The sequence below is a fragment of the Eleginops maclovinus genome, chromosome 7, assembly GCF_036324505.1.
Source record: "Eleginops maclovinus isolate JMC-PN-2008 ecotype Puerto Natales chromosome 7, JC_Emac_rtc_rv5, whole genome shotgun sequence".
NCBI lineage: Eukaryota > Metazoa > Chordata > Actinopteri > Perciformes > Eleginopidae > Eleginops > Eleginops maclovinus.
In genome coordinates this window covers 26,329,837-26,357,403 of record NC_086355.1, presented here as the reverse complement: position 1 = coordinate 26,357,403, position 27,567 = coordinate 26,329,837, and the positions used below count along the sequence as shown (strand labels likewise).

Genomic DNA, 27,567 nt, shown 5'->3' with positions numbered 1-27,567 from the left:
AAATATGATTTCTCAAAGAAAGTGTTCTTGTGGCTTACCTTTCCCCATGTGTGTGTGTGTGGGGGGGGGGAGGCGCTGCGCCCAGCGACCATGGGGTGAGTATGTGTAAAAGTACCGCAGCTACAGACAAGGCAGCAGGGGGCAGCGATGGACAGGTATCATCTAAATAAATAACCCAAAAACTTGGAGGCGTTCATCATTTAAATCAGTTAGGCTCTGATAGATTTGTTTCCTGTCCAACGCATCCAATTTGGCTTGATGCACATGGCAAATAGCAATGTTGTTTAGCCTGGTCTGCGTCATCGTTGTTCTCAGCCATGTCTTCAGACGTCTCAAGGCGCTGAAACTTTGCTCTACCTCCGCTGAAGAGGCAGGAACCACCAGCAGCAGTCTCAAGAGGACCTCAACCTGCATGAAAAGATGTCGGACCTCTGGCACCATTTCTTGGAAAATATCTGCTACCTCTAAGGAAGTTGTTTATGTGTAGTTGGCCTGGAACATTCTCAGCTACACTTCTAAAGTCATGGCATTCAACTCTGGGTATTCATGTAGGACTGCATCAATCTTCCCAGAAATGAGACCATTTTTCTCATTTTTGCATCCTTTGAAGCCCATCTTGGCTGAAACGCTCAGTGCACTGCACCACGGCAGTATCCAAAGAACTGAAGTACTGCATTCTGTAGTACGCTTGGGCACTAGAATGACGATGTGGTGTGCCTGGACCACTTAAGCGCTTCGGAGGCCTCCGTACATGAGGCATCTCGATGGGCCGCAGGTTTAGAGATGTTACAACCTTGCTCTGGAGTACAGCCGTTCAAAGTGCTCTTCAGATCTTTTAGCCTGGATGGCTCTTGTCACATGCTTGACAGCAGCCAGCATCCCTGATGTAGTTTGCCTTCTCTGCTGCAGAGAAATATTCAGCTCCTCTAAGACAGACATAAGATCTTCTGCCAGAATGATGCCAAGAATGGTATTCCCCCTCAAAAAGCTTTCATGAGAGCCACTTGCTTTTGCAGACATTTCCATTGTGGTAGACTGAGACATTTCTTCAGTGGCTGTCAGCACAGATTCGTATTGGGTGAGGACAGAGCGAATGGCTGGCGTTCGCACTGTCCAGCTGGTGGGGCAGAGAGGCTTGAGAGATGTGTGCGGTGAACTGTGATCTGACTTTGCTACAGAGGAAAAGATAGCCTTGAACTTCCCAGACTGATTAAATAAAACACCCAATTCATGCACTAGCTGCATTGCATCTCTTACAATGGGGGAGGACATACACGTGGCTTGGGTGATCAGGTTTACACAATGCGGCCCACAATGAACATAGACGGCAAGAGGCTGCTCTTTCTTAAGATGAGCTTGCACACCTTGCATCCTACCAGACATATTGGCTGCCCCATCGCAAGTTTGACCCCGTAGCTGTGATAGTGGGAGATGTAGGCGAAGCAGAACATCTTTAGCTACACGTGCTATGTTTTCTCCTGTAGTGGATGTGACTTGATATCGACCAATGAACTCAAGTTTTGCAAGTTTGTCAACAAAGCGCAGACAGAAGGATTATTGCTCAACTCCTGCTGCATCCTGTGTGCCATCAATTATAAGTGAATAATTAACAACTGCCAATGATCGGATCTCCTTTGTAATTTCATGCAACACTGTGTTACTATTTTAAGGACCACGTTTTGAATTTTAGGGCTTGTGAAATTATTGTGCCGCTCAAGCCATCTCGTAAGTTCCTCATTACCCTCTTCTTTGTACTTAATTAACTGGTGAAAGTTGCCCTCTTTGTTGTCATGCACCCTTAAAGCATTGCCCTGTCTTGCTGAACACATCAACCCCCCCACAATCTTTAAGAGATTATTTCTAGACACCTGCTGCTGCTTTTATAACTGACTTGAAAGTTGAGAATTGACAGGCTGTTTGCAGTGCAAATGTGTTGTCATCGCTGCTGAATGACCTTTGAAGTGCTTTTTTCCAATTGCTAAACCCTGTTGAAATAAAAGCTCCATCGACCTTACTGGCTAAAAAAGATTTGTGATCGCTAAAATATTTGACACAATAAAAACATAGCACACCCTTCAACGAGGGGCTGTAATGAAAGCCACCTGTACTGCCTGAACCAACTATCCTGAAATTTTAGAGTCTTTTTTGCCAGGGACTTAGTCTGAATGAAGTGGACATTGGGCTGGTGTGGGCAAGTACCAAGCTCCTCCAAGCGCTGATCTGCCTGGCCACTGCTTCCAGCATTCCTCTCCCTGTCTCTTTGTGCTGCCTGCATTGTGACCACCAGATACCATATTTTTACCAGAAGAACAATCAATGACTGACCTTGATGATCATTTTAACCTGATACATTGCATATTCAGATATTGTGCTTGTGTTTGTAGTTGCAGTTACTGATGACATGTACGCCCAGGTTAAAACTACTGTTATCAAGCTATTTAGTCTTGCTTTACAATTTCTCACCTGCTCAAGTACAGAGTCAACGCATGCCTGGCCACTGATCCCAGTGTGCTGCCTCTCACTGTCTCTCTGTGCTGCCTGCATTGTGACCACCAGATACCCTATTTTTACCATGTGAACAATCAATGACTGACCCTTGATGATCATTTTAACCTAATATATTGCATATTCAGATATTCTAGTTTTAAGCATTACTTAAATATCATCATGCTGTTTAGCTGTTTATAGAGTAAGTAAGTGTATAAAGATAAGTAAGTTATATAATACAACAACATACAGTGAAACAAAGTTACGTAAGGGATAATGCTGGAAGCCGCAGAAAACAATACATGCTGCACGTATTTGCATCGTGGCTGCCATTATGGATTATGAAATATGGATTTCAAATAATACACCTCAAGGTGTAATGGTTCAGGTTCAGGTTGCCACACTTTCTTTATGTTAATTAACAGATATAATTTCCACTTAAACAGCTACCTAAAAAGTTAGCCATGTAAGGGATATTGGAAGCAGAAAATTATGCATGTTCGAGGTGGTATTCGCCTGGTGGCCGCCATTAAACCTCGGTTTGCACTTGCTACATTTGCTTTATGTTAATTTGCGGATGTAATTTCCACTTTTTTTCGCGTTATTGTTTTCTCAACTTACAGGACAAACTCTCGTGACTAACTCGACCGACGTCATATAATATGAAATGGATTGGTATGCATGGCTAAGGCCACCTAGTCGTTAGTTGTCCAAAGCTAACGTTAGCTAACTAGCTTAATGTTACCTCTCCTTGCCAAGCTAACGTTAGCATATCCTAGCACTCTGTTGAAAAACTCACTTTAAAAAAAAAAAGCCCTCCCAGGGTCCAAAAAAGAGGAGTTTTTGCGCCCTTTCCTTTGTAGGAAATGTTATTTTATTTGAACGTTAGCAGGTAGAATATTTGTGACGTCAAGTTTACATTAGGTGTATCTAACTAGCTTTATTAATTAATGGTAAAGTAATTGCAGATATTTTTCAATTATCTTGTAACGTTAAAACTGTTATTGTAGTGGAAACTTTAGCCGTAGTCAATCAGATTAACGTTATTTGGTGCAGAGAAAAAACGCAGCGGCCTTGCTGCAACTTTTTTGAATCCATGTTCGACTTTAGTCTAGGGTGACCAGCTTTGAGTTTGTGGAAAAAGAGGACACTTCAGCGGGGGTGGGGGTTGGGTCACATATGCCATTCGGGTGACCAGATTTGAGGTGGTGAAAAAGAGGACACTTGCGATTGTTGGGGGGTGGGGGGAAGCGCCAGTCAATTTAAGTACACGCTTAATGGTCCCAACAGTGAAAACCGGACGTATTCATGAATTTATAAAACCCCCCGGACGCTCCGGACAGGACGTAAAAAGAGGACATGTCCGGGCAAAAGAGGACGTTTGGTCACCCTACTTTAGTCTGCATGCACCGTTAACGAGCTGCTAAATGCTACTGCCAATTTACGTAACTCGTGGATTGAATGATTTCGAAGCTCCAGCCTCGTGCCTGAAATAATGCATTTAACGGTTAAGTCTAACGCTGCACTACATTCGGTACTGTAAATGGGCAATAAACCAATTGCAGTGGTGGATGAAGTTTTCCTCTCCCTAAGTTCAGTAAAAGTACTAATAACACCCTGTGAAAATACTCCACTGTAAGTGAAAGTCCTGCATTTAAAACCTTACTTAAGTCAAAGTATGTGAGTATTATCAGCAAAATGTACTCAAAAGTATCTAAAGTAAAAACACTTACTGTGCAGTTAAAATTGTCCCAGTCAGTATTTTACTATTTACAGGATGCTTTCTGTATTCATATTACTGCTGCATTAATATGTTGCATTTTACATCTGTACATCATAATGGCTGAACATGGGGAACACTCCTGAAGGCTAGAGTGATAGAGCAAGCCAAAAACCCCAGCAAGACACCCCAGCTTGACTACCTCATCCAGTGTGCAAAGGAGAACACTGATGATGATGAAGAGGTCCCAGGTAAATAATTGGAAAATGGCCAGGTTAATTTAATACATTTCAATTATTGTTGACTTATTGAATTTATTGACCTTTATTAATTTATTTGAATTTTAATATTGATGTATCAAGGACTATCGTTTGGTGTATTTGATGCTAAAAGCAGGTGCTCTCCCCCGTTCTTCTTCGGTTGGGACAGCGACATGGCCTCACTGCTACTGCTGGTCTACCTTCTGCCACCGCCACCAAGTCGAAATAAGGGAGCTGTGAAAATCAGGGTCCGAGAAGCTGTGGACCGTGTAGTCAAGTTCCATAAGGTTAGTGTGTCCTGATTTCCGTTTTAATCCGTCAGCCAATGGAAAAAATAGTTTAACCCGTACTCAAAAACAAACATTTTGGCCAAATATCATGCCTTCCACTCCAAACAAAGGAACTATACAGGTGGATTGTCTCACAGGTAGTCACATGACTGTTCAACATACAAACTGAATAGAGTAAAATTCAGGAAGGAAATACCTGAATTCATGCATATAGGTAAAGTCCCCCTCCACTCAAAAACATGTTTTTCTTTTCATTTGAGCTTCACTGTGCAGACTGTTGTATGGGCAGATTCTCCGTGCTCATTGAAAATCTGATTTTAAGAGGTGGGCCTACAAGCATGAACTGTGCACCACAAATAGTTTGGCAACCAATCCTGGTCCAATATTCAACCTACACAAGTGTGATATGGAAAATTGAAGCCTCCAGTGCACGGTGAGAATGGACTTTACAGTAGGAGAGATCTTGTGTCCAGCAGTGAATCTATTGACATGAAAAATATATGCAAATGTGTAAATTCAGGAATGCTTAATCAGGGAAAAGGAACCAATGTCATTTTAAGGATTTTAACAAGTTAATTTAACTTTTTTGTGTGTATGACAAACTATATCATACAAATTATTATTCAGAGATCAGTATTTTATGTGCATCTTAAAAGATGTCTAGGTTATTGTTATTTTCAGTTGTGTGTTTGTTTAGGAGTTTGCAGGGACAGGTGATAAGGTAGATAACACAGACGATCTCTTTGAAGTTTTATTCTCATTGTGTGACCGTGCTACAAAAAAAATTCATTGTACATTTCAGGCTGAACAGAACTTGCATAGAAAAAGCCAACTGTGCTATCAAAGGTTGTTGTCAGAGTCTGACCTATCCATCAAACTGTGATGTACAGTGTAGTTATATTTTAGTTTATTGTTATCTCACAGACATGTCGCAGCCTTCAGGAGTATGCCGGTCCAGATCAGCGGAGGCAACCCTACATCCTAGCAGTTGGGACCACAAGAAACAGCATCTATGAGTACTACATTGCGTTGGATGGTGAGCTCCTTCCCTGCGAGGCTAAGTCTTCCCTGTCAGCTTTTGATGAACTTTTAAAAACACATTATTGGTTTGGGATCTCCTATGACCAGGCCTTAAACGGCATGTACACATTTGTGCAGACCACCATCTACAACATCGATGTAGGACTTTAGTTGGTCTGTCATCTCAAGCTTTCACATGCATTTTATCCTGGTAAGAAGTTTCAATTGTTGTGTTACCAGAATGGATGCCACCAGAGATTTTGCACTTTTTCAGGCTTCAGGAAACATCTCCATAGCAAACATAGTGCTGATCGTGATAAGGCCTAATGAGCAAATGTTCAAATGCTCACCTACAGTATGACCAATGTATTTTGTGGGTTGGTTGAGGTTGCTACTAATTAGATGTTATCTAAGTAGATTTATTTTTTGAAAATAAACGCATGTTTTCAATAATCTAATGTGTACTTTTAATTCCTTAAGCGTTAATGATTCACCCCAAAATAGTTTGTTTGGTGTACACCAGCTAAACAGTGCTGAAACAGTGTTAAAAATGACCATGGAATACATTTTCTCTCTCAAAGTGTTGACTAATCAGCTCTGCAAAGTGATACTAAAACACTAAGAGTACATTTTTAACTCTCTGAGGGTTCTAAGTTTACACTGCACGTGTTGGAAAGCACTCAGTGTCAAAAACGTATAGAGTATATTTTGACTCCCAACGTGTTCAAATCTAACTCTTTATTTGGAGTAAATATTTTAATCTTTTGACAGTATTCAGAGAACACCTAACTCTTGGACCTATACATGCACCGAAACTGGTGTTAAATGTACTCTTATGTGTGTCTAGTTGAGTCCTTCATGCTAATATTTAGCTCAATGATGCACATGGTTTACACCTTGCAGAATAACCAACATGTATGATACATATGTTCAGACCTGGATACATTTGCTTTGACAGAACAGTAATTATACCTGACATGTTGGAAATTCATTAATTCATTCCATTATAACCAATACTTACAATACTAACCCGTATTTACTAATACTTAAAAATACTCACCAATACTTACTTATACTTAAAAGTACTTTTCAACATTGTAGTTTTGAAATTATACATTTCCGCTTTAAATACAAAATAAATTCAATGTTTTTTGGTTTGGTACTTTGCTCAGTATCTCCAACTAAAGATTTTATTTTTGTTGTATTTTTTTACAAAATGGTTGATGCTTTATGAAATAAGAGATTACAATATCTCTTAATAACCTGCAGGTTCTCTTCTATTATTACAATTATAACAACAATCTTTTCTAATATATCCAAGCAAGTCAACCTTTAGTTTTCAAAAGTAGTTGGTGTAATGGCTTGTTTTCATAAATAGTTTTACACATCCAGATGGGATCAGCCATTGATCCTGGTTATTGTCCCACTGTGAACGCGATGCTTTGAAAGCTGTTTAACAATTCTTTTTTTTATCCAGGTTAAAGTTCTTTTGACAGTGTCATTTTATTATGATGTAACAGTGCCACCTTTTCTTAATGACATACTATGATTAAACATAGTTATTGACACTAAGCAGAGGGGTTCACCCTTAAACCCCTGGATCAGGATCCAGCTGTCATTAAGGTGCACCTTCGTAAGTCTGGATTTAAGAATGTTGCTGTGAAAATAGTTCCAAAGTATTTTTAAACCATCCTTAAACAAATTCCAGACTTAGGTCAGAGGATCCACACTGTGACAATAATCAAGCCCTCTGCAGGGGAGCAGAGCCGAGCCGTTTCCTGTATAATGTTGAAGTGTGCTCAGGTTTGTTGAGCTGTATGTCTCTGGTGCTGTGTGTGTTCTCTGCACTGTGTGTGAGCAGGCTATATTAAGATGTGCTGAGAAGTGGAGTCAGATGTCTTGCCTGGATTTCCTGCTGCAGTCACAGCTGCTCTCGTCCACATGTGCTCCCCCTACCCTTCACCACTAGAGGTCACTCTCATATTATGTTGTTCTCATGCCACTGAACGACACCTTCTCATATTCCTGGAGATTCATTTCAGAATCAGGAATCCTTTATTAGTCCCACAGCTGGGAAATGTACATTTGTTACAGCAAAAGTGGCATAGCAGGTAAAAACATACATAATAACACAGAATAAGCTAACAGATTCATATATAGAAGAAAAGTACACATTATTTAAACTAGAATAAAGTAGGTAAGTATACATCCATGGCTAAAGTAATTATAAGCAGCAACTTCAGAACTTAGTGACATATTTGTTTCCTTTTCAGCCGTTGAGCTAAGTATAACAAAAACAACAGACTGCAGCATCCAAGTTCTGGTGAATAAAACTGGGTCTAAAGATGGCCTCTACCTTTACATTATTTAATATTGATTAAAACTGTCTTTATTAAGTCACCTGCGTACATGCACTGGGTCCCTGTGTTATAGAGAGCAGCTATGATTATTATTGAAATGAACATGTATCAATTAAACACGTCCAGTGATTTCTTCAGACTCTGTGTTCATGCATCATTGTTTTGTTTTAATTTTAACGAACAAAATGTTTTATTATACACTTTGGACTGTATATTAACAATGTGAAAAACAGAGTGATGACAAAAATACATTTAAATGAATATTTTGGTAGTTACTTTACACCGCGTATAAAAATAAGATGTATCCTGCATAATAAAATACCACTTAAAATAAAAATGGATGTTACAGGATTAATAATTCACTCTAGCAGATGAATAGCAGCCGCTATAAACTTCACAGACAACATGCTGCTCCCTGGACTCATCAGAGGAAATCACACGGAATAACCATGGACAAGTAACTTAAAAAATGTTTGGTTCTCGTAAAAGTCATTTCAATTATCATTTATACAACCGTGCTAGAAATATAATAGTGACACTTCGATATTGAATTTACAAAAATATGTATTTTACCAATAAGTCCCAGAAAGGAATTGATTTTAGCAGAAACGATGGGGACATTCTCTATAGACGACAGAGGCTAGGTGTCCGGTATTGTCAAATAAGGCATGCGGCTTCACATAAAAAAACAAGATTTAAAACTAATCCTTTACATGAATTACATCAGTGAGGTGGTAGCTTTATTGCCAGGGAGCAGGAGCTCCTCTTGGTTAGTAGCATTTATTATTCTTATTATTATCCTATCGCCACTTTGCGCGCTGTGATGAAGTGTTCTGTGCGCTGCTGGTGACAGGCTCTCCTCCCGCAGCCAGGTGAGGGAGGCCCGGCCGATCAGCTGCTATCCAGAGAAATGAAAAGCTATCAATTACCCTCCCTCTCTCTCAATGAAAGCCCGTCCGGGCACACAATGGTGGCAGCGCCTCAGTACCTCACAAAGTGTGTGTGTGTGTGTGTGTGTGTGTGTGTGTGTGTGTGTGTGTGTGTGTGTGTGTGTGTGTGTGTGTGTGTGTGTGTGTGTGTGTGTAAAGCGGAGCAGTGATAATCTCTTATTTGGTTTCTCAGAGACTCCTCTCGGCCCTAAAATGTCTGACACCATTGGCCTGCGTCACCGCCTGTCCAAAGTGTGCCGCTCTGTGATTGGCCCGTTGCACTTTGGATGTTACTCATGTCCCTCCGGTTGGTGTGTGTGTCAGTTTGTACGAGTGTGTGTATCATGGTGCTGTGATGTGTGGACTTCGTGAAGACCCGACTGTCATACAGCGGTGCACAGCTCTGTGTGTGGAGCAGTGTGCACGAGCAGCTATAGCAGTCTCACAGTGAGCCACCGACAATGACGCGCCGGAGCGCATTTACGCAAACAGGATGTCCACAGTTTGCTCCTAATTACACAAACCAATATTTCTAAGATAACATAACTATGTTTTAGTGATTCCTGTTGTCATATTGTGGATAAAAACAAAGGCCCTTGCAGTGGGAGTGGATTGAGGGAATAGCCACGTTCTTCAGAGAAGCAGCGATGGAGGAGCAGAGGGACCCAAACAGCTCGGACAGCAGTGAGGGAGAGAGCGTCTCCCCGGATCCCAGCCTGCCTTCGCCGCCCATGCTGCCTCTGCAGGTGGCCCAGCAGGCCAACAGAACCACCAACTTTTTCATCGACAACATTTTGCGGCCGGACTTCGGCTGCAGGAAAGAGCACGGCCTGAGCCTGCGTGAGAGGGCGCAGAGCTCCGGCCGGGAACGCGTCCACCCGGCGGTCAGCAGGCCGAGCCTCCCCGGGACGCCGTGCCAGGACTCCAACTGCAGCAGTGACAGCACTTCGTCATCCGCCTCCTCCACCTCTTTGGCGAGTCCCAAAAAGAGTAACGGCGGCATAAGCGGAGGAACGGCAGCCTCCTCCACTGGGAGCAGCGGCCTGAAAGCCGAGGAGAGAACTGGCGATGGGGCCGGGGGGGACACGTCTTCTTCGGTAGTAGTGCTGAGTGGTTCTGGGGGGTCCACACCGGAGAGCCAGCCGCTGCTGTGGCCGGCCTGGGTCTACTGCACCCGATACTCGGACAGGCCCTCATCTGGTAAGGCAATAGTTTCATGAGGGAATATTCTCCGAGCGTGCATTTCGTTTCATAATGCAGGAATGAATCAATCCTATACATTTTTATCTGACAGAAACATTTAAATTGATCCTACATGTAGCAGTTTTCCTTCAACAAAACGAGATTAGTTGTTTTTTGAGAAAGTAGGTAGGAAATAATGGTTTTAAGAATGAAGACCACAATGTTGTGAGTTAGCTGACATTGTTTTTTCTTTATAACCTCAAAATGAACTTTCTGTCAAACATAGGTAGGTGTTTTTAATTTAAGAAATGTGTTTTGTAACACTGGTGTTGTCAGGATAGAAGGACATCCTTTTGATTTCTTAGAATAGTTTCTTCCCGAATCTTTAAACTATTAAAAGTCCTGGTCTGTCGTTTGTTGGCTATAATAAAAGCTCCGCCAACCGGGTTCAATGCAAACATAAAAAATATATAGTATAAATGTCACATATTTATTTCAATTTCCCCTCATTGGTACAAACAGTCAATAAAACATCCAGATTGTTATATTGCATTGAATTATTAACAACAACAACAACAACAACAACAACAACAACAACAACAACAGTAACATATCCTGGGTGTTCTACATTTCGGCTACAACATGAAATCAACATGAAAGTGGTTGTTTTTACCTCTTTCGCTGTGCCTTTCTGTTCCGGTATTTTATACCATAAAATGAATGTAAAACAAAACTTAATAATAACTAACTAGTCGTACATATTGTTTATGTGTCGTAAGTCTCCAATCACAAAAGAAAAACACGCAGCTGGGATTGTGAAAATGCACAAAGATACATTTATGTTATTCTGGATTCGGATTTCTTAAATAACTTCCCTCTTTTAGACACAAATACATGCAGTGACATTTATCAGGGCTTTGATCTAATAAGATTATGACTGTGGCAGCTCGTGCGCTGTGACACGTGTAGTCATCAGCAGACAGAATATAAAGTTATTCTGCGCTCACTGAGCTGCTGCGAGGCGAGCATGCAGGAATCAAACAGTTAAAGGTAAATAATGTCTGCAGGAGACATTTTGAATTCATTAACCGCCTGTTGGATTTGGGTCTGACTTTAGCCGAAATCACTTTAAATTTCACTAAACACACACGCACACACACACACACACACACACACACACACACACACACACACACACACACACACACACACACACACACACACACACACACACACACACACACACAGGCCTGCCTGCAGAGTGTGTAAAACACACGGAGCTAATAAGGCTTTCTCCTAAAACCCCTTTATTTATGAAGCCCTTATTACACTTACTGGACTTATTGTTATAATATGATGGTATGATACTATTTTTGTGAACACACGCCTATTTTTTTCAACTTGCTCGAAATTAAGAGAGCGTATCAAGTTTACCTATTAATTGATGTTTTAAACAAAACCAGAACAGCTCCATATTTGATTCAGACATGATTCCAGCAGTGTTTGAGGGCTGTCTGTGGCCGAAAAACCACTGCGCATTTTACTAAATCTCCGTAATATTGCATCTTTATGAATTTTGAGTCTGGAAAATATGAACATTATCAGTTTATATCATTTGCATTTTTTTTCTTTTTTTACCTTATTTATGTTTTCAAATTATAAATGAGTCTGTGAGAAAAGGAAGTAACACGTAATAATTCTGCAGCTTCTCTTTGTGTTCATATGCCGGCATAGAAACATGATTTTATAATGCTATGGCTATTCTTTTGTGCTTCGTGTATTACACAGCCTGCAGCTGAGGAAAATAATAACAACACATGTATTTCATTATTATTATTATTATTATTATTATTATTATTATTGTTATTATTATTATTATTATTATTATTATTATTATTATTATTATTATTATTATTATTAGTATTATTATTATACTGTAAATAACTTGTGTTATACGACTGGAGATGTTGTATATTATGTTGAAGTAGATCACAACTAAGGCAGTATTGTTATTATTATTATTTTCTTGTTGTTATTCTTAGCATACATTTTTTGACTGCCTTTTATGATTTACCGAGACGTTATAGATTATGACCACGTGATGGGACGATATTATAATAATAATAATAATAATGAATCTGTAATAATCATATACAATAAGCTATTAAATTGAATAGAAAACACAATAACGATTACTTTTCCTTTACGTGATGGTAAAGAGACAGAGAGAACGCTCACGTGCGCGTTTATGTGTACATCTGCATCCTCACACCCTAACGCAGGCTGATGAAATCTGTCCAGATTCACATTTTTCGATCTTTTTTTTGCTCATAATTTTTTCGTCCGTGTGCGCTGAATATTTATGTTTCCGTTTTCTCTTTTCACCCTACTGCAGGCCCAAGGACACGGAAACTAAAAAAGTCGAAAAGCGGCAAAGAGGACAAGCGGCCGCGCACGGCCTTCACCGCCGAGCAGCTGCAGCGCCTGAAGACGGAGTTCCAGGTGAACCGCTACATCACAGAGCAGCGGCGGCAGGCCCTCGCGCAGGAGCTCGGTCTTAACGAGTCCCAGATCAAGATCTGGTTCCAGAACAAGCGGGCCAAGATCAAGAAGGCCAGCGGCTTCAAGAACGGGCTCGCACTGCAGCTGATGGCTCAGGGACTGTACAACCATTCCACCACCACCATCCAGGAGGACAAGGAGGACAGCGACTGACCCCCCCCCCTGTACTCTGTAAATAGATCTTCATAACTTAATGATTGGGGGCACCTTCCTCGGCCTGAGGACTCTGGAGCTGCTCCCGCAAAACCAAAGATTTTATTAGCAACGGAGCCTGGACACACACGACAATAAAAAAAGAAGGAACATGCCCCCCCGTTTATTGACCCCTTCTAAACCGTCTGATCAGGGGAAACTGAGACATTGTGTCGGGAAACATCGAGCTCATTCTGTTTCCTCGTAAAGGAAAATATTCTAATTATATTATATAATTTCCAGACCAAGAGAAATATTGAACAGACCAACGAAATTTTCACGAATCATAAAACACCTAAATCATAAATAGGGCAAATAACACGTCTGAAATGTAAGTAGGCCTATTTAGGAGAAATGTATCTAATTTTCGGAGAGTGGGATCCTGACCTTAGCGCCCCCTCAGTCCTGCAGCCTCAGTTTATACGGTCCATAATAATGCTGTGAAACGAATAAATACACAAAGGAAGTCGGCAGAGTTTACATTCATCTCTAATATTTCTTTAAATTCCTGCGAGTAGAAGCTCGTGATTTTGTAGTGATTCTTTATCCGTGGCACTTTGATTTCCTTCTCCTAATGCCTCTGTGGCCCTCTGTTACTTTAGGCCTATGGGATCATAGCATCCCCACATCTTCACAGTGGAATGAGAAAGTTGTTACAGATGCGTACTGTATATGGGGGGGGGGGGGGGGGGGGGGGTGATGCTGTCTGCGCACAGCAGACAGCATCAGACTACGTGAGAGTTGTTGGGAGGGGGGGGGGGTGTATACTATGTACATTTAAAACCATGTTTCCAAATAAACACTTTTATATTGGAAAAAAACAGCGACCGATTATTTCATGGTTACACCTATTCAAAAAAATTGTGTGTATGTGTGTTCGTTGGTTTATGTGAGTGGGACACCTGGATCCATATTCATATTGTGTTTCGGGCGGCTGTTCGGAGTTGCGGAGCATGAAATTGCCTCTCCTCTCTGTTCACTCATTTGATCAGCAGCCCTCTGCAGGCCTGAAACAACACTCTGAAGTGTCGCTTCCTGTGTGTGTGTGTGTGTGTGTGTGTGTGTGTGTGTGTGTGTGTGTGTGTGTGTGTGTGTGTGTGTGTGTGTGTGTGTGTGTGTATGTGTGTGTGCGCGCGCACGTATGTGAGACGTTAACACCGTGGCTCCGGTCAGGGCCTGCAGTCATAAACACACTGAGCATCCTAAACGTTGATACTTGCATTCGTTTGCATCACAAACAGTTATTAACAGGACAATCCCGACCCTCTTGTTCTCTTTCTTTATTTCCACACTCCCCGCGTTTCTGATAGCATGATCCAAAGACCCTCTATTATGTTATTACTTATGTAGGCTACTGTCAGAGTCTTCCAAAAACCTTTTTAAGATGCTTTACAGTGAAGTATCCAAAGCCTTTAGACAGACATAGAATATTACACATTGTATAAAATACAATTATTCATTTTGTATTTGATTACCAAGCAACACAAATGTGAAAAATATTGAAAACATTTTAAATAGTGAGTCTTAAGCTTAACAGAGGTGTTCCACACAATGTTAACACATGTCATTGTTGTACAGAAAAACACATAGTTTATTTTAAAATGATTTCATGATTTAGTCAGTCCCTTGAGCTTTCTTTTAGCGGTGTTTTTTATATTAATGAATGTATTGCACTAAATTACAGGAAGTGGCTAACCCTAACCCCAGTATGGCATTTTAGAGAGATAATAATGTAAATAAATGTGAAACAGAGAAAAGGCCTCCGGTTGATCACCCTGAATATGATTATAGACAAATAGAAGGAGTAATCTGTGTTCTCCAAATATGTGTCTTTAACATCGAACGATTATGTAAGGAAGTTTGAAAACCATGTTTTAGTATTTCTCAGGTCAGTCTTAATAAGATGTTTGTGCATTAGAAACTCTTTGAAACAGTTTTTAGAATTTACCAAAATAGACACATATATGGACCGAGAATAAAATAATCTATTTCTTTCTTTCTCCGTGGAGCTGCTCACAGTGCGGCATGGTAAACTGAGAGCCGGGCTGCTGCCTCTGACAGCAGTCCACTGTATAATTATTTTGGACCAAATTACTTATCGAGTGAGCATCTTCCTGATGAAACCGGCTATTTCCTGTAGCCTGGAGGTCATCTGTCATCCCCAGCTTCATACTTCCCTTATACGAATGGTTTGCCTCTTCTGTAATCACGGTGGAGCCAGGCCAAAGAAAGTATAACCCCTCTTTAAAGAAAAAAAAGGAAAGAAAAGAAAGAAAACAGAGGGTAACAGTGGGCTGAGATCAATTTGTCAAATCCAAAGGTAAATGTTGTGACAGGCTGACTGGATCTGTGTCTCTACCTGTTTGCTTCCACTTAGATCTGTGGGGAACACAAGACCAGTTTGCTCTCTCGGCAATCATCCCATATATTTCCTTTATTCATATGCTATACCCGCTTTTCATGCATGCATAATTGCGTAATAAAAGCGTGTGTGCATGTGTGCAATCAGAGTGTGAGGAAAATTTCAAAACAATTAGACAAATGAACATTTCCCTACCAATTACACAAGACAGTAGTGTGTGTGTGTGTGTGTGTGTGTGTGTGTGTGTGTGTGTGTGTGTGTGTGTGTGTGTGTGTGTGTGTGTGTGTGTGTGTGTGTGTGTGTGTACAGACAGTGGCCGACCCTGCGGCTACAGAGCAGCTTTAATTTACATGCTAATGATGTGATAAACAGAAGGCCTGCTGATGAAGGACTGTTGGGATGTACAGTATCGCAGCCCACATGGATTTATTCAGCGGGGAGAAAACAAAAGGCTCTGTGACTTCACTCTGCCTGTGAGTGTCAGAGATTTGTTGGTTCATTGAGCAGAAGTCTGACCAAGGATCAGATGATTTTGGTTTTATCAGCCACTTTCTCTGCTTAAACAACATCTCTTATTCATCTACAACTGTTCTTTATTCTTCCTCATTAAAGGACAAAAAAGGCCATTGTCTTAGTGAGCTGGCTTGATCATCTATAAGGGTAAATCTCTGGAGATGATTCAATTAAAAAAAATGTATAAATAGATAAATATCATATGAATATATAGACCAGGTAAAATGTTCTTATCAAGTTATACATTTATGTTTCATCTTATCATTACATGTTCAGACATCAATTATTTCATAAACGATTTTTTTTTTTTTTTTAAATATGTTTTTAAAGTAAATTATTTAATTTCCTTTTCATTTGTTCAGTTCATGGTATGTACAAACTCAATATATAATTAGCATAATTATTTACAAAACATGTCTCTGTAACACACGAAAAGGAACAGGGTGAAGAAAAAAATCCTATATTACCTGTCCCTTTCTCAAAATAACAAAATAGAAACAGATGGTCTGTCCTTCATGTTTTCTTATTCACAGCCAATTATTAAAGTCATAGGACAATAAAATAAATTATAAAAATGTAACCTTGTTGAAATAACCGGTTTATTTGTCCTTCCGAATAAAATACAGTTTTAATAAAATGACTACATGTGATCCTGCAGTAACGCACATAGCAGATTTATTTGTATTTACCCTGAATCAACCTATGGCTGATATGTGGTCCTTTGATCCATTTACTGAAATGTTCCCAGCAGAATGTTCTCAGGGGAGGCCAGGACAGAGGATGGAATCTAGGTAGGTAAAGGATCACACTGTGGAGACCGCACACACTGATCAGAGATTATCATCCTACATACTAATGTTCAGTGCAACACACACACTCACACACACACACACACACACACACACACACACACACACACACACACACACACACACACACACACACACACACACACACACACACACACACACACACACACACACACACACACACATATAGGGACTGGCAGTGGTGGTCGACTGGTGGTGCAGGGGGAGCCAGACACAAACTCAACATGTCCCCCCTTCTACCAACCTGTCAACAAGTGAGCACAGGCCAGCAGAGACAGACACACAAACGGCCGACACTGGTTCATCATGAGAGACAGGCCTCCCACACTGCTGCCTGGCAATGTGTGTGTGTGTGTGTGTGTGTGTGTGTGTGTGTGTGTGTGTGTGTGTGTGTGTGTGTGTGTGTGTTCACCTGTCTGGTGTGTGTTCACCTGTCTGGTGTATTGCACTGAACATTAGGATGAGGCTTCAGGCTACTGCTATGCGCCCCCCCGCTGAGGCGACGCCATTTTGATTCAAGCCAGCAGGTAGGTGAGCGGAACCAGAACCCCCACCTGCCACCATGTTTCTGATCTAGTCCCATGTAAGCCTGTGCTGTTGATATTCTGGGAACTGTTTCCCTGCTGCTGATGGTCCTACGTTACAAAATCAACTGCTTAGTCCTCTCCTCAGAGGGGAATCACTGGAAGTGTTGGTGACAGAGACTGCCATAAAACAGAGACATATTGAAGCTGTAATTGTCAGTGTCAGGAAGATTACACAGATTGTTCTATCTCTGTTGTCAGTTGACATTTTTACAATCTTTAATTATTTCAGGCTCCAAATTCAGCACATCCCATCATTCAAAACATACTCCCACTTCAATCAATCCACCAGAGCCGCAGAATACCAAAACACAAAGTGTTTTATTTGTTTCCGAGCAGCGCTGTAAAACTGTCTTCTGGGCGTCCAGTATGAAAGGTTAAAGGAGCAATAAAAGTGACAGCATTGGCATTTCCCCAAATCATCTGTTTGCAATCGCCTTTACCAACTATTGCCAAACAAGATGGCAGCTCTGCTTGCTGTGTGTAGCTGAACAAACAAACATTCTGCTGTGAGACACTGCATTTAAAGCAACAATTCAATTGTTACTTTATCTAATATGATACAAGTGATGGGAAAACATTGTCCTTTATTAAAAATCATATGATAAAATCCTCTCCTTATGCAGAGCAGTGGCACCTTTGACTACTCGCTGTGGAAACAAACAACTCTAATAAAAATCCCTAAATACAGATATGGAATAGAAAAGGTTATAATATAGACATTTCTTTACCTGCACTTTTTTTATAATAGTACAATCAAAAGGCAAATATAACCTACATTTCTAAATAAGGCACATTTCAATTAAAGTAACAGGTAACACATCATCCTTTCATTCAAATTGTTTGCAGCATTTGGAAACGGAAAAGTGAGCTTTGATTTCAAAAAGCATCTCATATATTAATAATAATAATAATAGCTATTATAATAATTATAATAATAAAACTAACTTCTTAATGTATTCATAATAATGATAATAGTTTTTATTATCATTATAATAATAATAATCTTTAGACACCAGAAAAAAAGAACATAATAATAATAATAATTATTATTATTATTATTATTATTATTATTATTATTATGTAACGTGCCTAAAGTTGCTTTACATAAGCCACAAATGTTGTATTTATCATCCGAGCGATCATCTGTTGTCAGTGTATCAGCCCTCTCTGCTGTATCTCATGCCTCATAAATATGTATGAGTGAGGGGCTGCAGCAGCACACGTCTCTGGAGGTGTCACAGAGAGATAATCCAGAGGAATGGAAACCTGCTCCGCCTCTGGGCAATAATACACTCGCACTGTGGGCAATCTTATCATATTCTTACTTGATGAAAGGTTACACAGTGTTTACACACACACACTCACACACACACACTCACACACACACACACACACACACACACACACACACACACACACACACACACACACACACACACACACACACACACACACACACACACACACACACACATTATGTTAATACACAATATGGATTACAGTATTTCACAATATAACAATGAGCTAATGTTACAGGACTGTCTCCTGTTTTTAAAATTCATGACCATGTTGTGACGCTTCAACTCACAAAGGGTGTATTTGAATAAAATGTCTACTCAATTCCATTGAGTTTAGCTTAGTTTTAGATTTTGTTTATGGTGTTTAGAATGGGTTATACAAATGTGGAGGGGTGTAGAGTAGTATCACGCTTTAGGGATTTTTGAGCTGTCTGTTGCGTTTATCAGAATCAGAATTATTTTATTGGTTCCACAGAATGGGGCATTTACATTGTTACAGCAGTATAGATAGAGGCGCAAAATAAAAATAACACACTTTTAGATAACAAAAAGGCATGCACATAGAATTTAAAATTAAATAATAAATACACATTTACAGAAGTACACATTCAGGGACAGTGAGTAAGCAGTACACAGTGTATTCCTAAAACACCCAACTTTATCCAAACTAAGTACAATTCACCAAAACGTGATTTATTTCACTGTCTTCTTACCTCTATAGTTACTAATACAATACACTACTATGCACTCAATTCAGGCATTTATTATTGAATTCTCCTTGCAATTGTTATTATTATTATGATTATGATTATTATTATACCCACATGAATATGATGGTGCATAAAGACAGAGAGAGAGATGGGGAGGTGGATGTGCTCCCATGTGTTCCTTGAAGAGTTCAAGTTACAACTGGGAGGCATTTTGGAATGGAGTTGAGCGCAGACCGTGGCTAACAGCTTTAGCACCGGCAGCACCATGTGTGGTCCCTGTGGAATCCTGAGAGTGTGTGTGTGTACCACAGAAATGGATCGCATGTGTGTTTTAACCTGTACCTGTGTATTTAATTGAAGGATGTGAGGTGACAAGTGTGTCAGTGGTGTTCGGTATAGAATTCAAATCAACATCGGTCCAGATACAGCCACAGTTATCCCGAGGCTCTGTAGAGCCACAGTGAGTCACATCGTGCATCAGAGGCTTCCTGCTTGCTCATATGGATGTCAGGATTTCATTGGCTACTGTTTTTGGACTCAAATGCATACTGGCAGGCGTAATGTGTGTGTGTGTGTGTGTGTGTGTGTGTGTGTGTGTGTGTGTGTGTGTGTGTGTGTGTGTGTGTGTGTGTGTGTGTGTGTGTGTGTGTGTGTGTGTGTGTGTGTGTGTGTGTGTGTGTGTGTGCTAACTTCTCTGATTGTAAATAGTAGCAAGTATTCCAGGTCAGGTTTTTTCTTTTTCGTTAAAATCAGAGAAGTGGGTAAATCCAGAGTTTTTTGTTTATTTTATTGAACATTTTTATCATCTGAATATTGATATAACATGATGACCAGAAATTATTTTAGGGGATGCTTTCCTTTTCTGCACGGAGCTACTGGTTTTGCCCACAAATAACTCGCTGAACACACCGCACATTGCATGAGAACTCGCTTCTTATGCAATGTACTCTACTGATATGCATTGGATATGAAACATAATTTAGCAGTTCATGTTAGCGTGTTGATATTAAAGGTAAATTCTTATAAAACAAGCTTGATTTGAAATTACTTAATATTAATTTATTTTGAACGAATATATAAAAATGGAAATACATTTCAAAAAAGTTCAAGGCAAGTTTCTGTGTTCACATGTTCGGTACAGCATGCATTAGTGCTGCACGGCTCTGCGCTCATACAGCAATTACTGAACACTCAATACCTCAGGTTAGCACTGCTAGCCTCCAGCTCAGCTGTCTCCATGATGACAGTGCTGTGAAGGAAATCCCTGATTCGTATATCTGCTCTGGATTCCATATCTAGAGCCTTTAAGCCCTCCCTGCTGTAAATACCAACTCATCACAAACCCTGTGTCCAAATCTTGGGACATGTGCTGTTTATTATAAATTGTTATTCTCCAAACACAAGCTGAGATACACCTTATGACCTCACTGACATCATCAAGGTAATTTTTCTCCCGACAAAGATCATCTAGAACAACAGAATCCTCTTTTACAGAGAACTACATTTTAGAAAAGATGCTGTAAAAACCTTGTCCACCCGAAACTAAAACCAGGTCAGGTTCAATTTGATCTGAGCTGCAGCAAAACTGGCTGAGCCTGTGTGGGTGATTCTACTGTAAGCGGAGAGTGAAGAATATATAAAATAGTGGGGCATAATTCCGCGCTCATCGCTCATCCACAAGGATTGGTTATATGCTTTTTAGAGAGTCTGAATGGCTGCCTTTGTTGGATACCAATTTATCATGTGCCCGATTCTAGCATGAGAGGAAATGTGCTGCTTTTCCAGGGGACCCTCCGGAGTGCAGAGCTGCACAGCTGGCCTGTATAAGCTGTTCGAGACACTGACTGATTAACTTACTGCAGGTGCATTGCCTGCCTGCTCCCACTCAGCAGCAGTTGATCTTCATCTCCTATTCTTTACCGAGCCTCCTGAATGTGTGAACCACTGAGTCTGAGTTGATCTTTTCAAGAGCACATTGTCTGTAATGTGTGTGTAATGTGATAAGTGGGAATGTCAAAGCTGTTTGTTGCACAGTTGTTTAGTTGAAATAAAGGTCCATCACTTTTATATCATCTGCACGCTGTGGGTGAGTTTACAGTGTTAATATATGACAGCCAATCATGTCCTCTCCCTTGATTGCCAAATCGTACTCTTCCTAGGAACTGGATAGATCCAGTATATAAAAGTTCTATCATCGTCCCACGATCCCAACTTGCTCCTGAGTTGAACTCTGGAAACCACGGCATGTGCACCTCAAAGGTTTACAGACTCTCTTAGTGGTAGCCTCAGAGCCGAGGACTCCCATATGGAAACTGTTACACAGTTGCAAGAAACAGATTTGCTTTCAGCCCCCTTTATGTGTGGAGGCAAGAGAGAATGGAGAGAGGTCAATCACATATTTTCCTGTAAACGGAGAAACCGAATGGCGTGGTGCGCACCTATTCCTGGAGGCTTTATGGTGCGGTGTGCGACAGGGAGGGAGCAGTTAGTAAATGGAGGCACTGACCCTGCACAGGTCAAGAGAAGCCTTTGTGTGGTCTCTTTCCAACACCTTACATCTGGATCGGATGAGACACTTCTCACACACAAATGCAAGCTAAAAATAATACACATGCTCCTTCTGAGAGAATACCCATAGTCCTTCTTAAAGAGCTGGGAGGCTGTGGCAGAGTGGGGTAGTGCGTTGATCTTGTAGGGATTGTCCACAGTATTGAATGTATGTAAGTCACTTTGGATAAAAGCGTCTAACAGGAGACACGTTATGTAATCTGGTTTCACCCAATACTGAACTAATTAACTGCTGTTTTATTTCACACTGGGATGTGTGAAAATCACTTTAGTCTACCTTTGTCTTTTCTTTAAGTTAACTAATAAGAGGTGAAGAAAACAGACCCTGGTGATCTACGGTATTCCAAGGCAGGTAAAAGAGCTGGCGGAAGTTAAAAGGAATGTGGTTTATTCTCATGGCCACAGGTATATTAAGGGTGTACAGTTTCAGTTAGCTACTCCTTTGAACTTAAAAAAGAGAAGAAGAAGGAGAACATTTGAAAACAGAGAGTTTGAGATTTGATGTTTTTATGCGAACACACACCTGCCCAATGGCTGCATCATTGTCTATAGAGATGTCTGGTTTTGGAACGTTATCAAATTGTCAGGGCAGCCCCCTAGACCTCTGCAGCTTTCTGTCTTGCAGACCCAGTGTGTGCATTGGGAAACTGAAAACATCAATCTGTGGCTGCGGCGCTGATTATACTTGGTAATGATACTGTATGTGTTTCTCTGTGGGACACTTCGACCACCTTTTGATCCACCTCCATCGAAAACATGGCAACCAAACAGCCCATGTTTGTTAAAAGAAGAACAAGAAAGCAATGTTTCCAAATTGGAAACTTTACATTTGACCATTTTTAAGAAAGCTACACTAATGTTCAGAGTCTTCACAAGTAAGATCAGCACCGTGAGCTACACACAAATCAATGCTGTGAATGTGCTTACTCAACAACCAATCTCAGATCCCTGCTATTCGTCCGGAGAAGTCCTCCTGATTGACTTTAATCTTAATGATTATCCTTCACTATATAAGTTTTATTTAGATGTATTTCTCAAAATGTTACAATGTTACATGCCATTATTTCCATGGCAAATGAGTTCTAAAGTCTAGACAACAGTGTAAATAAAAACGTTAGTAAACAATAGGTCGATTTAGATGAATATTGATGAGATGATAGTAAAAAACACCAACACGGTTAGCTAGCCTCACATCAATTTCAACTCAAAAGAGTCAAGAATGTTTTTCATAGATGATGTTCTGTTAATTCTCTCAAGATGAACGTTTATCACCCTGCCAGTTGCTGTAAGGAACATTAACCGTATGCTATCTGCCAAAAACACACAGGGCCATATGCGCTGCCGGGCTGTTAGCGACAGAGCTGCTGTTACAACCTGGTGAAACATGCAGCTGAGAGCACTCTGATCCCACAGGGACATCTCTGATACTTTGTCTCCTCTGAGCAGGACTCTTGTGATCATTACTGTGCTCTTCACACCACTGAAAGGGCTCCCAGCCATCCTGCCTTTTGCTACCCAACAGCACAGGTAGCAGGAAAAAAGAAAACAAAGCTTCACAGCACTTTACACCTCAACCTTAGCAATCGACCTTAACCTTCTGCTGTGTTGTGATAGTGGCAAAGGTCACGCAGAAATGGGATGAGTTTTAGGCTTTAGAATCCAGGCACGTCGGACCCTGTCTAATATCATTCAGGCTGGGGTAATGGCCTTTACCCGTCTGCGGCCCGCTGCAGCTCAGAGGACCCAGACCGTCCTCCTCTTCCTCACCTTGAACACCAGCACACACACACACACACACACACACACACACACACACACACACACACACACACACACACACACACACACACACACACACACACACACACACACACACACACACACACACACACACACACGTCACTAATTGTATATACAGACAGAGACAGGTTACACTACAGCAATATGTGTACATAACATAGTATTTTAAGTATATAACATACAGATGGTACCGTTTACACACACATATACAGTGTTCTTGATATTTAGAGGTTAGATATTGTTCAAATAAAATAATAAAAATACTCACAATTACAAACATCATTCAGATAATATTTGGTTGGCATACCTCCAAATGTGACCAATAAATCATGAAAGCATACACATGTATTTACTCAGTCATGAATTACCTTTACCCACGCACACTGGTAACATGCATCAACATGCACACAGCACAAAAACACACACATATAGTGTGGGTTAAACAACTTCCCCACTCACAGCAAGCAGCGACACGCTGGCTCACAGCGCTGCTGCCGTGCAGGTACAGCAGCTAGTTGCAGCTAGCCGCAGCTCTGATTCACCTGAAGGGATCCTACATTCCTGTGCCATCAGTCACAGAGCAGCAGCTAGCTGAACATCTCAATCAAAGCCCCCCCCCCCCTCCCATCTGATCACTGATCACACACAAGTAGAGGCTCTAGGCCAGACAGACACAGTAACTATGAGTAACTGTTTACAAAGATAACATCTGAAGACCTTTAGTGTCTTTTCCTGTCAGATGTGTAGTGAGGACATTTTGCTAATGGAAATGATCGTTGGGTTTATGTTAATCTGACACATTTAGCACGGATAATCCACTTCCTCATACACTGTGCTGACTTAGAACTGAAACATGTTTAGCAGGTCTCTTCAATAAAAGAGAGCAACTCGAACGGAGGTGGAATGCAACAAAGTACATTTTCTCGAGTCACTTGTTCACCTGAGTACATTTCAATCCACTATATTTATTAGACATGTTACTGCTTCTAATTCCAACACTAGCTTTATATGTTATACATTCAGCTCCCCTGCTGCTCTACATGCCTTTGTTCGGTCATATCTGCGAACAAACTACCAAGACTGGGATGTAAGCTCGCAGTGAGACATTTCTCTGTAACTTTTTGAGACATTTCAGTCCCCTTATCGATGACCTCTCATCTATTACTACTTCAACGGAGGTTACTTTTCACTTGGAACTGCTTTTCTGTATGAAGATGGGTATATAGAAGATGAGGTCAATGGAAGGTTTCATTCACAGCCGTTTAATGTTTTGACCATACTGTATTTATAGAATTTAAGTGAACAGAAAAACAGAAACCTCATCCACAAAAACCTTCTAACTTTCAAAATGTTGTGAATTTTCAATTTGAATTTTTCATTTGCATATCATTGAGTAAAGATCTGGTTCAAAAGATGGATTTAGAATTAGAATATTAGGATTTCTATTTTAATATGCCAAGTAATAATTTGGACAGTCGTTATTTTTATTTCAGTGTGTGTTTTCTGAGAGTGTTTCTCAGTCCCTGACCCGTTGGAGGTGGTCCAAGGTTGAGGTTCAGCCAGAGTTCACCGGGCTACTGCCACCACCAGCACCCTGGGAGCCTTCCTTCCATGTGTCACTCTAATGTGGCCAGAGCTGCTCACATCCAACCTTCTGTTGGATCGGGCCAGACGCCGGCTCTGACAGCAACGGAAGGAGTGTGTGGGTCTGTGTGTGTGTTGGGTGCAGTGATGTCGGTAACGCGTTACTCTAATCTGACCTCTTTTTTCAGTAAGATAGATAGAATAGAAGATAGAATCGGAGGATGAAACCCTCTTTATTTGTCACATACATGCACACAGCAGAGCACACACAGTGAAATTGGTCCTAACCCATCCTAGTACTAGGAGCAGTGGGCAGCTATTGTGCAGCTCCCGGGGAGCAATGGGGAGGGGGGATTGGAGGTGTCCGGTGCCTTGCTCAAGGGCTCCACAGCAGGGCCTAGGAGGTGAACTGGGACCTCTCCAAGTAGCAGTCCACTTTCCATATTTCAAGTCTGTTTGGGGACTTGAACCGGCGACCCTACGATTCCCAGTCCAAGCCCCTACTTACTGAGCCACTGCTGGAGTAACGAGTAATCTAACGTGTTACTATTTCTAGACCAGTAATCAGATTAAAGTTACTTATCCAAGTCACTGTGCGTTACTATTGTTGTCATTCTCCTTAGTAAAGATATATTTTTGCTTTCTTCTTGTGTCTCGGGGAGTGACGTCTATGCGACAATTAAGCCACGTTTTCAGCACAAGGACAACTCACGTGTAATACCACGCACCAACACAAACGTAAACAACAATGGAGGGAGGAGAGAGATGCGTGTTTTCTAGCTGGAAATACAGTCACTATTTTGAGTTTGTGTCAGCTAAAGATGACAGTATTAAGGTTCGTTGTACTCTCTGTGCTGGAGACAAAGTGCTGTCTAGCTTCAAAAACACTACGTCAAATGTGAAGAAACATTTGGAGTCGCAGCACGGCACAGTCAAAGTGACAGAGCAAGTCCCACCAGGTGGAGCGAAGCAGAGAGCTGCGACTAAAGCAGGAGGTCCCCCACCACCCAAACAACCAAAGCTGGACCTCGGTGCAAAACCAGTTAAGTAGGGGAGAGATGAAGAAGGTGGTCGGGCAGTATGATGGAAGGCGGGGTGTTGTCGGCAGCTGCTGAAAGTAACTAATAAAGTAACTTGTAATTTAACTGAGTTACTTTTAAAATCAAGTAATCAGTAAAGTAACTAAGTTACTTTTTAAAGGAGTAATTTGTAATCACTAATCAGATTACTTTTTCGAAGTAACTGTGGCAACACTGGTTGGGTATGTTGTGTAGTTTATTATGTGATGTTTACGTCACTTCTGGATGTATGCCAACAGAAATATGTTCCTCCAAGTGAAGTAGATTTGGTGTTTTGAATCACTTTAAAAACCTGAAAGTCACGTTTCTTCAGCGGTGCTGTGGACAGTATAATGTACACAGCTCCATTCTGCAGCGCTTGTGACTTGAATCTGAAAGCTTAGAGTGAAATGTGCTACTCAGTTCAGTAACTTTATTTAATGTCTTTTTTTTGTAGGGAATTCCATTCTGGACCATAGAAAAAATGCCTCTAACTGTGACGTGACAGTGAGAGACACTCAGAGCAACAGAGCTTGTCAAAATTGTGTCAGAAAGAAATGTGACAAATAGGTTGATAATAAAGCTATACAGAAAATCTTTGAGGCCCAAAGTCATATCCGCATGATATTAGTTTGTTGTTGGTATACTTAATAATTTTACATTTCTTTATACAGTTTGATACAGATTAAAGATTTTCCTGGTAAGAACATTATTTGACCATTGTCCCTTTTCCTCCACAGATCCCCAGTGCATTGCCAGATTGTATTTGAACACAACATTCCACGGCTAAAAATGTGAGTTCTTGTAACTGTGGTCTGCCGGTCGGCCCTGCGTGCCACACGCTCAATCTCTGAAGCTGCATTCCATTTTTTCCCAAATCAAAAGCACAGTTTTTCAGAGGAATAAAATAAAATGTCCAACATGGTATCTCAATAGGGTTTATTGAACTGTTCCGTTTGTCTGATATAATGAGGAGGACATTTAGTCACACGCCACTGTCAACCATGGCAAAAGAATGTCTTCATTATGGTAAAGGCAAAGTGGAGAAATGCAGGAGAAAAAAACTAGACTATTTGTCATATGGTCAGGTCATTAATTTCTCAAAGTCTCCACCTCTCTATACAAGAAGTCAGAAATGGCTATCGAAAAATGAAAATAAACAAAATAATTTGTAATTACTGTTTACAGAGCAGTGGCCTTACTGGTCTGCTCCTTCTGGGAAGATGAACAACAATTGATTCTTATTCAAGAATCT

At 40.8% G+C, this 27,567-nt stretch overlaps 1 protein-coding gene and 1 long non-coding RNA gene across 2 annotated transcripts; both read left to right on the top strand.

Annotated features, from left to right (window-relative positions):
* The first annotated feature begins 4,027 nt into the window (after nt 1–4,027).
* Nucleotides 4,028–6,235, top strand: LOC134867727 (uncharacterized). Its single transcript, XR_010166175.1, has 3 exons — nt 4,028–4,458; nt 4,601–4,754; nt 5,682–6,235. It is a non-coding gene; the product is annotated as an uncharacterized LOC134867727 (long non-coding RNA).
* A 3,238-nt stretch (nt 6,236–9,473) lies between these two features.
* LOC134867616 (homeobox protein engrailed-1-B-like) lies at nt 9,474–12,967 on the top strand. The gene is made up of 2 exons (XM_063888334.1): nt 9,474–10,266; nt 12,644–12,967. Exons 1-2 carry the CDS (start codon nt 9,714–9,716, stop codon nt 12,961–12,963), a joined length of 873 nt encoding a protein of 290 aa, XP_063744404.1. The 5' UTR covers nt 9,474–9,713; the 3' UTR covers nt 12,964–12,967.
* Nucleotides 12,968–27,567: the final 14,600 nt, after the last annotated feature.

Bases quoted from the DNA above. Each gene is read 5' to 3' on its own strand.
- LOC134867616 (XM_063888334.1), top strand. From the start codon at position 9,714: ATGGAGGAGCAGAGGGACCCAAACAGCTCGGACAGCAGTGAGGGAGAG. The intron at 10,267-12,643 runs GTAAGGCAATAG...ACCCTACTGCAG, and splicing joins CTCGGACAGGCCCTCATCTG to GCCCAAGGACACGGAAACTA.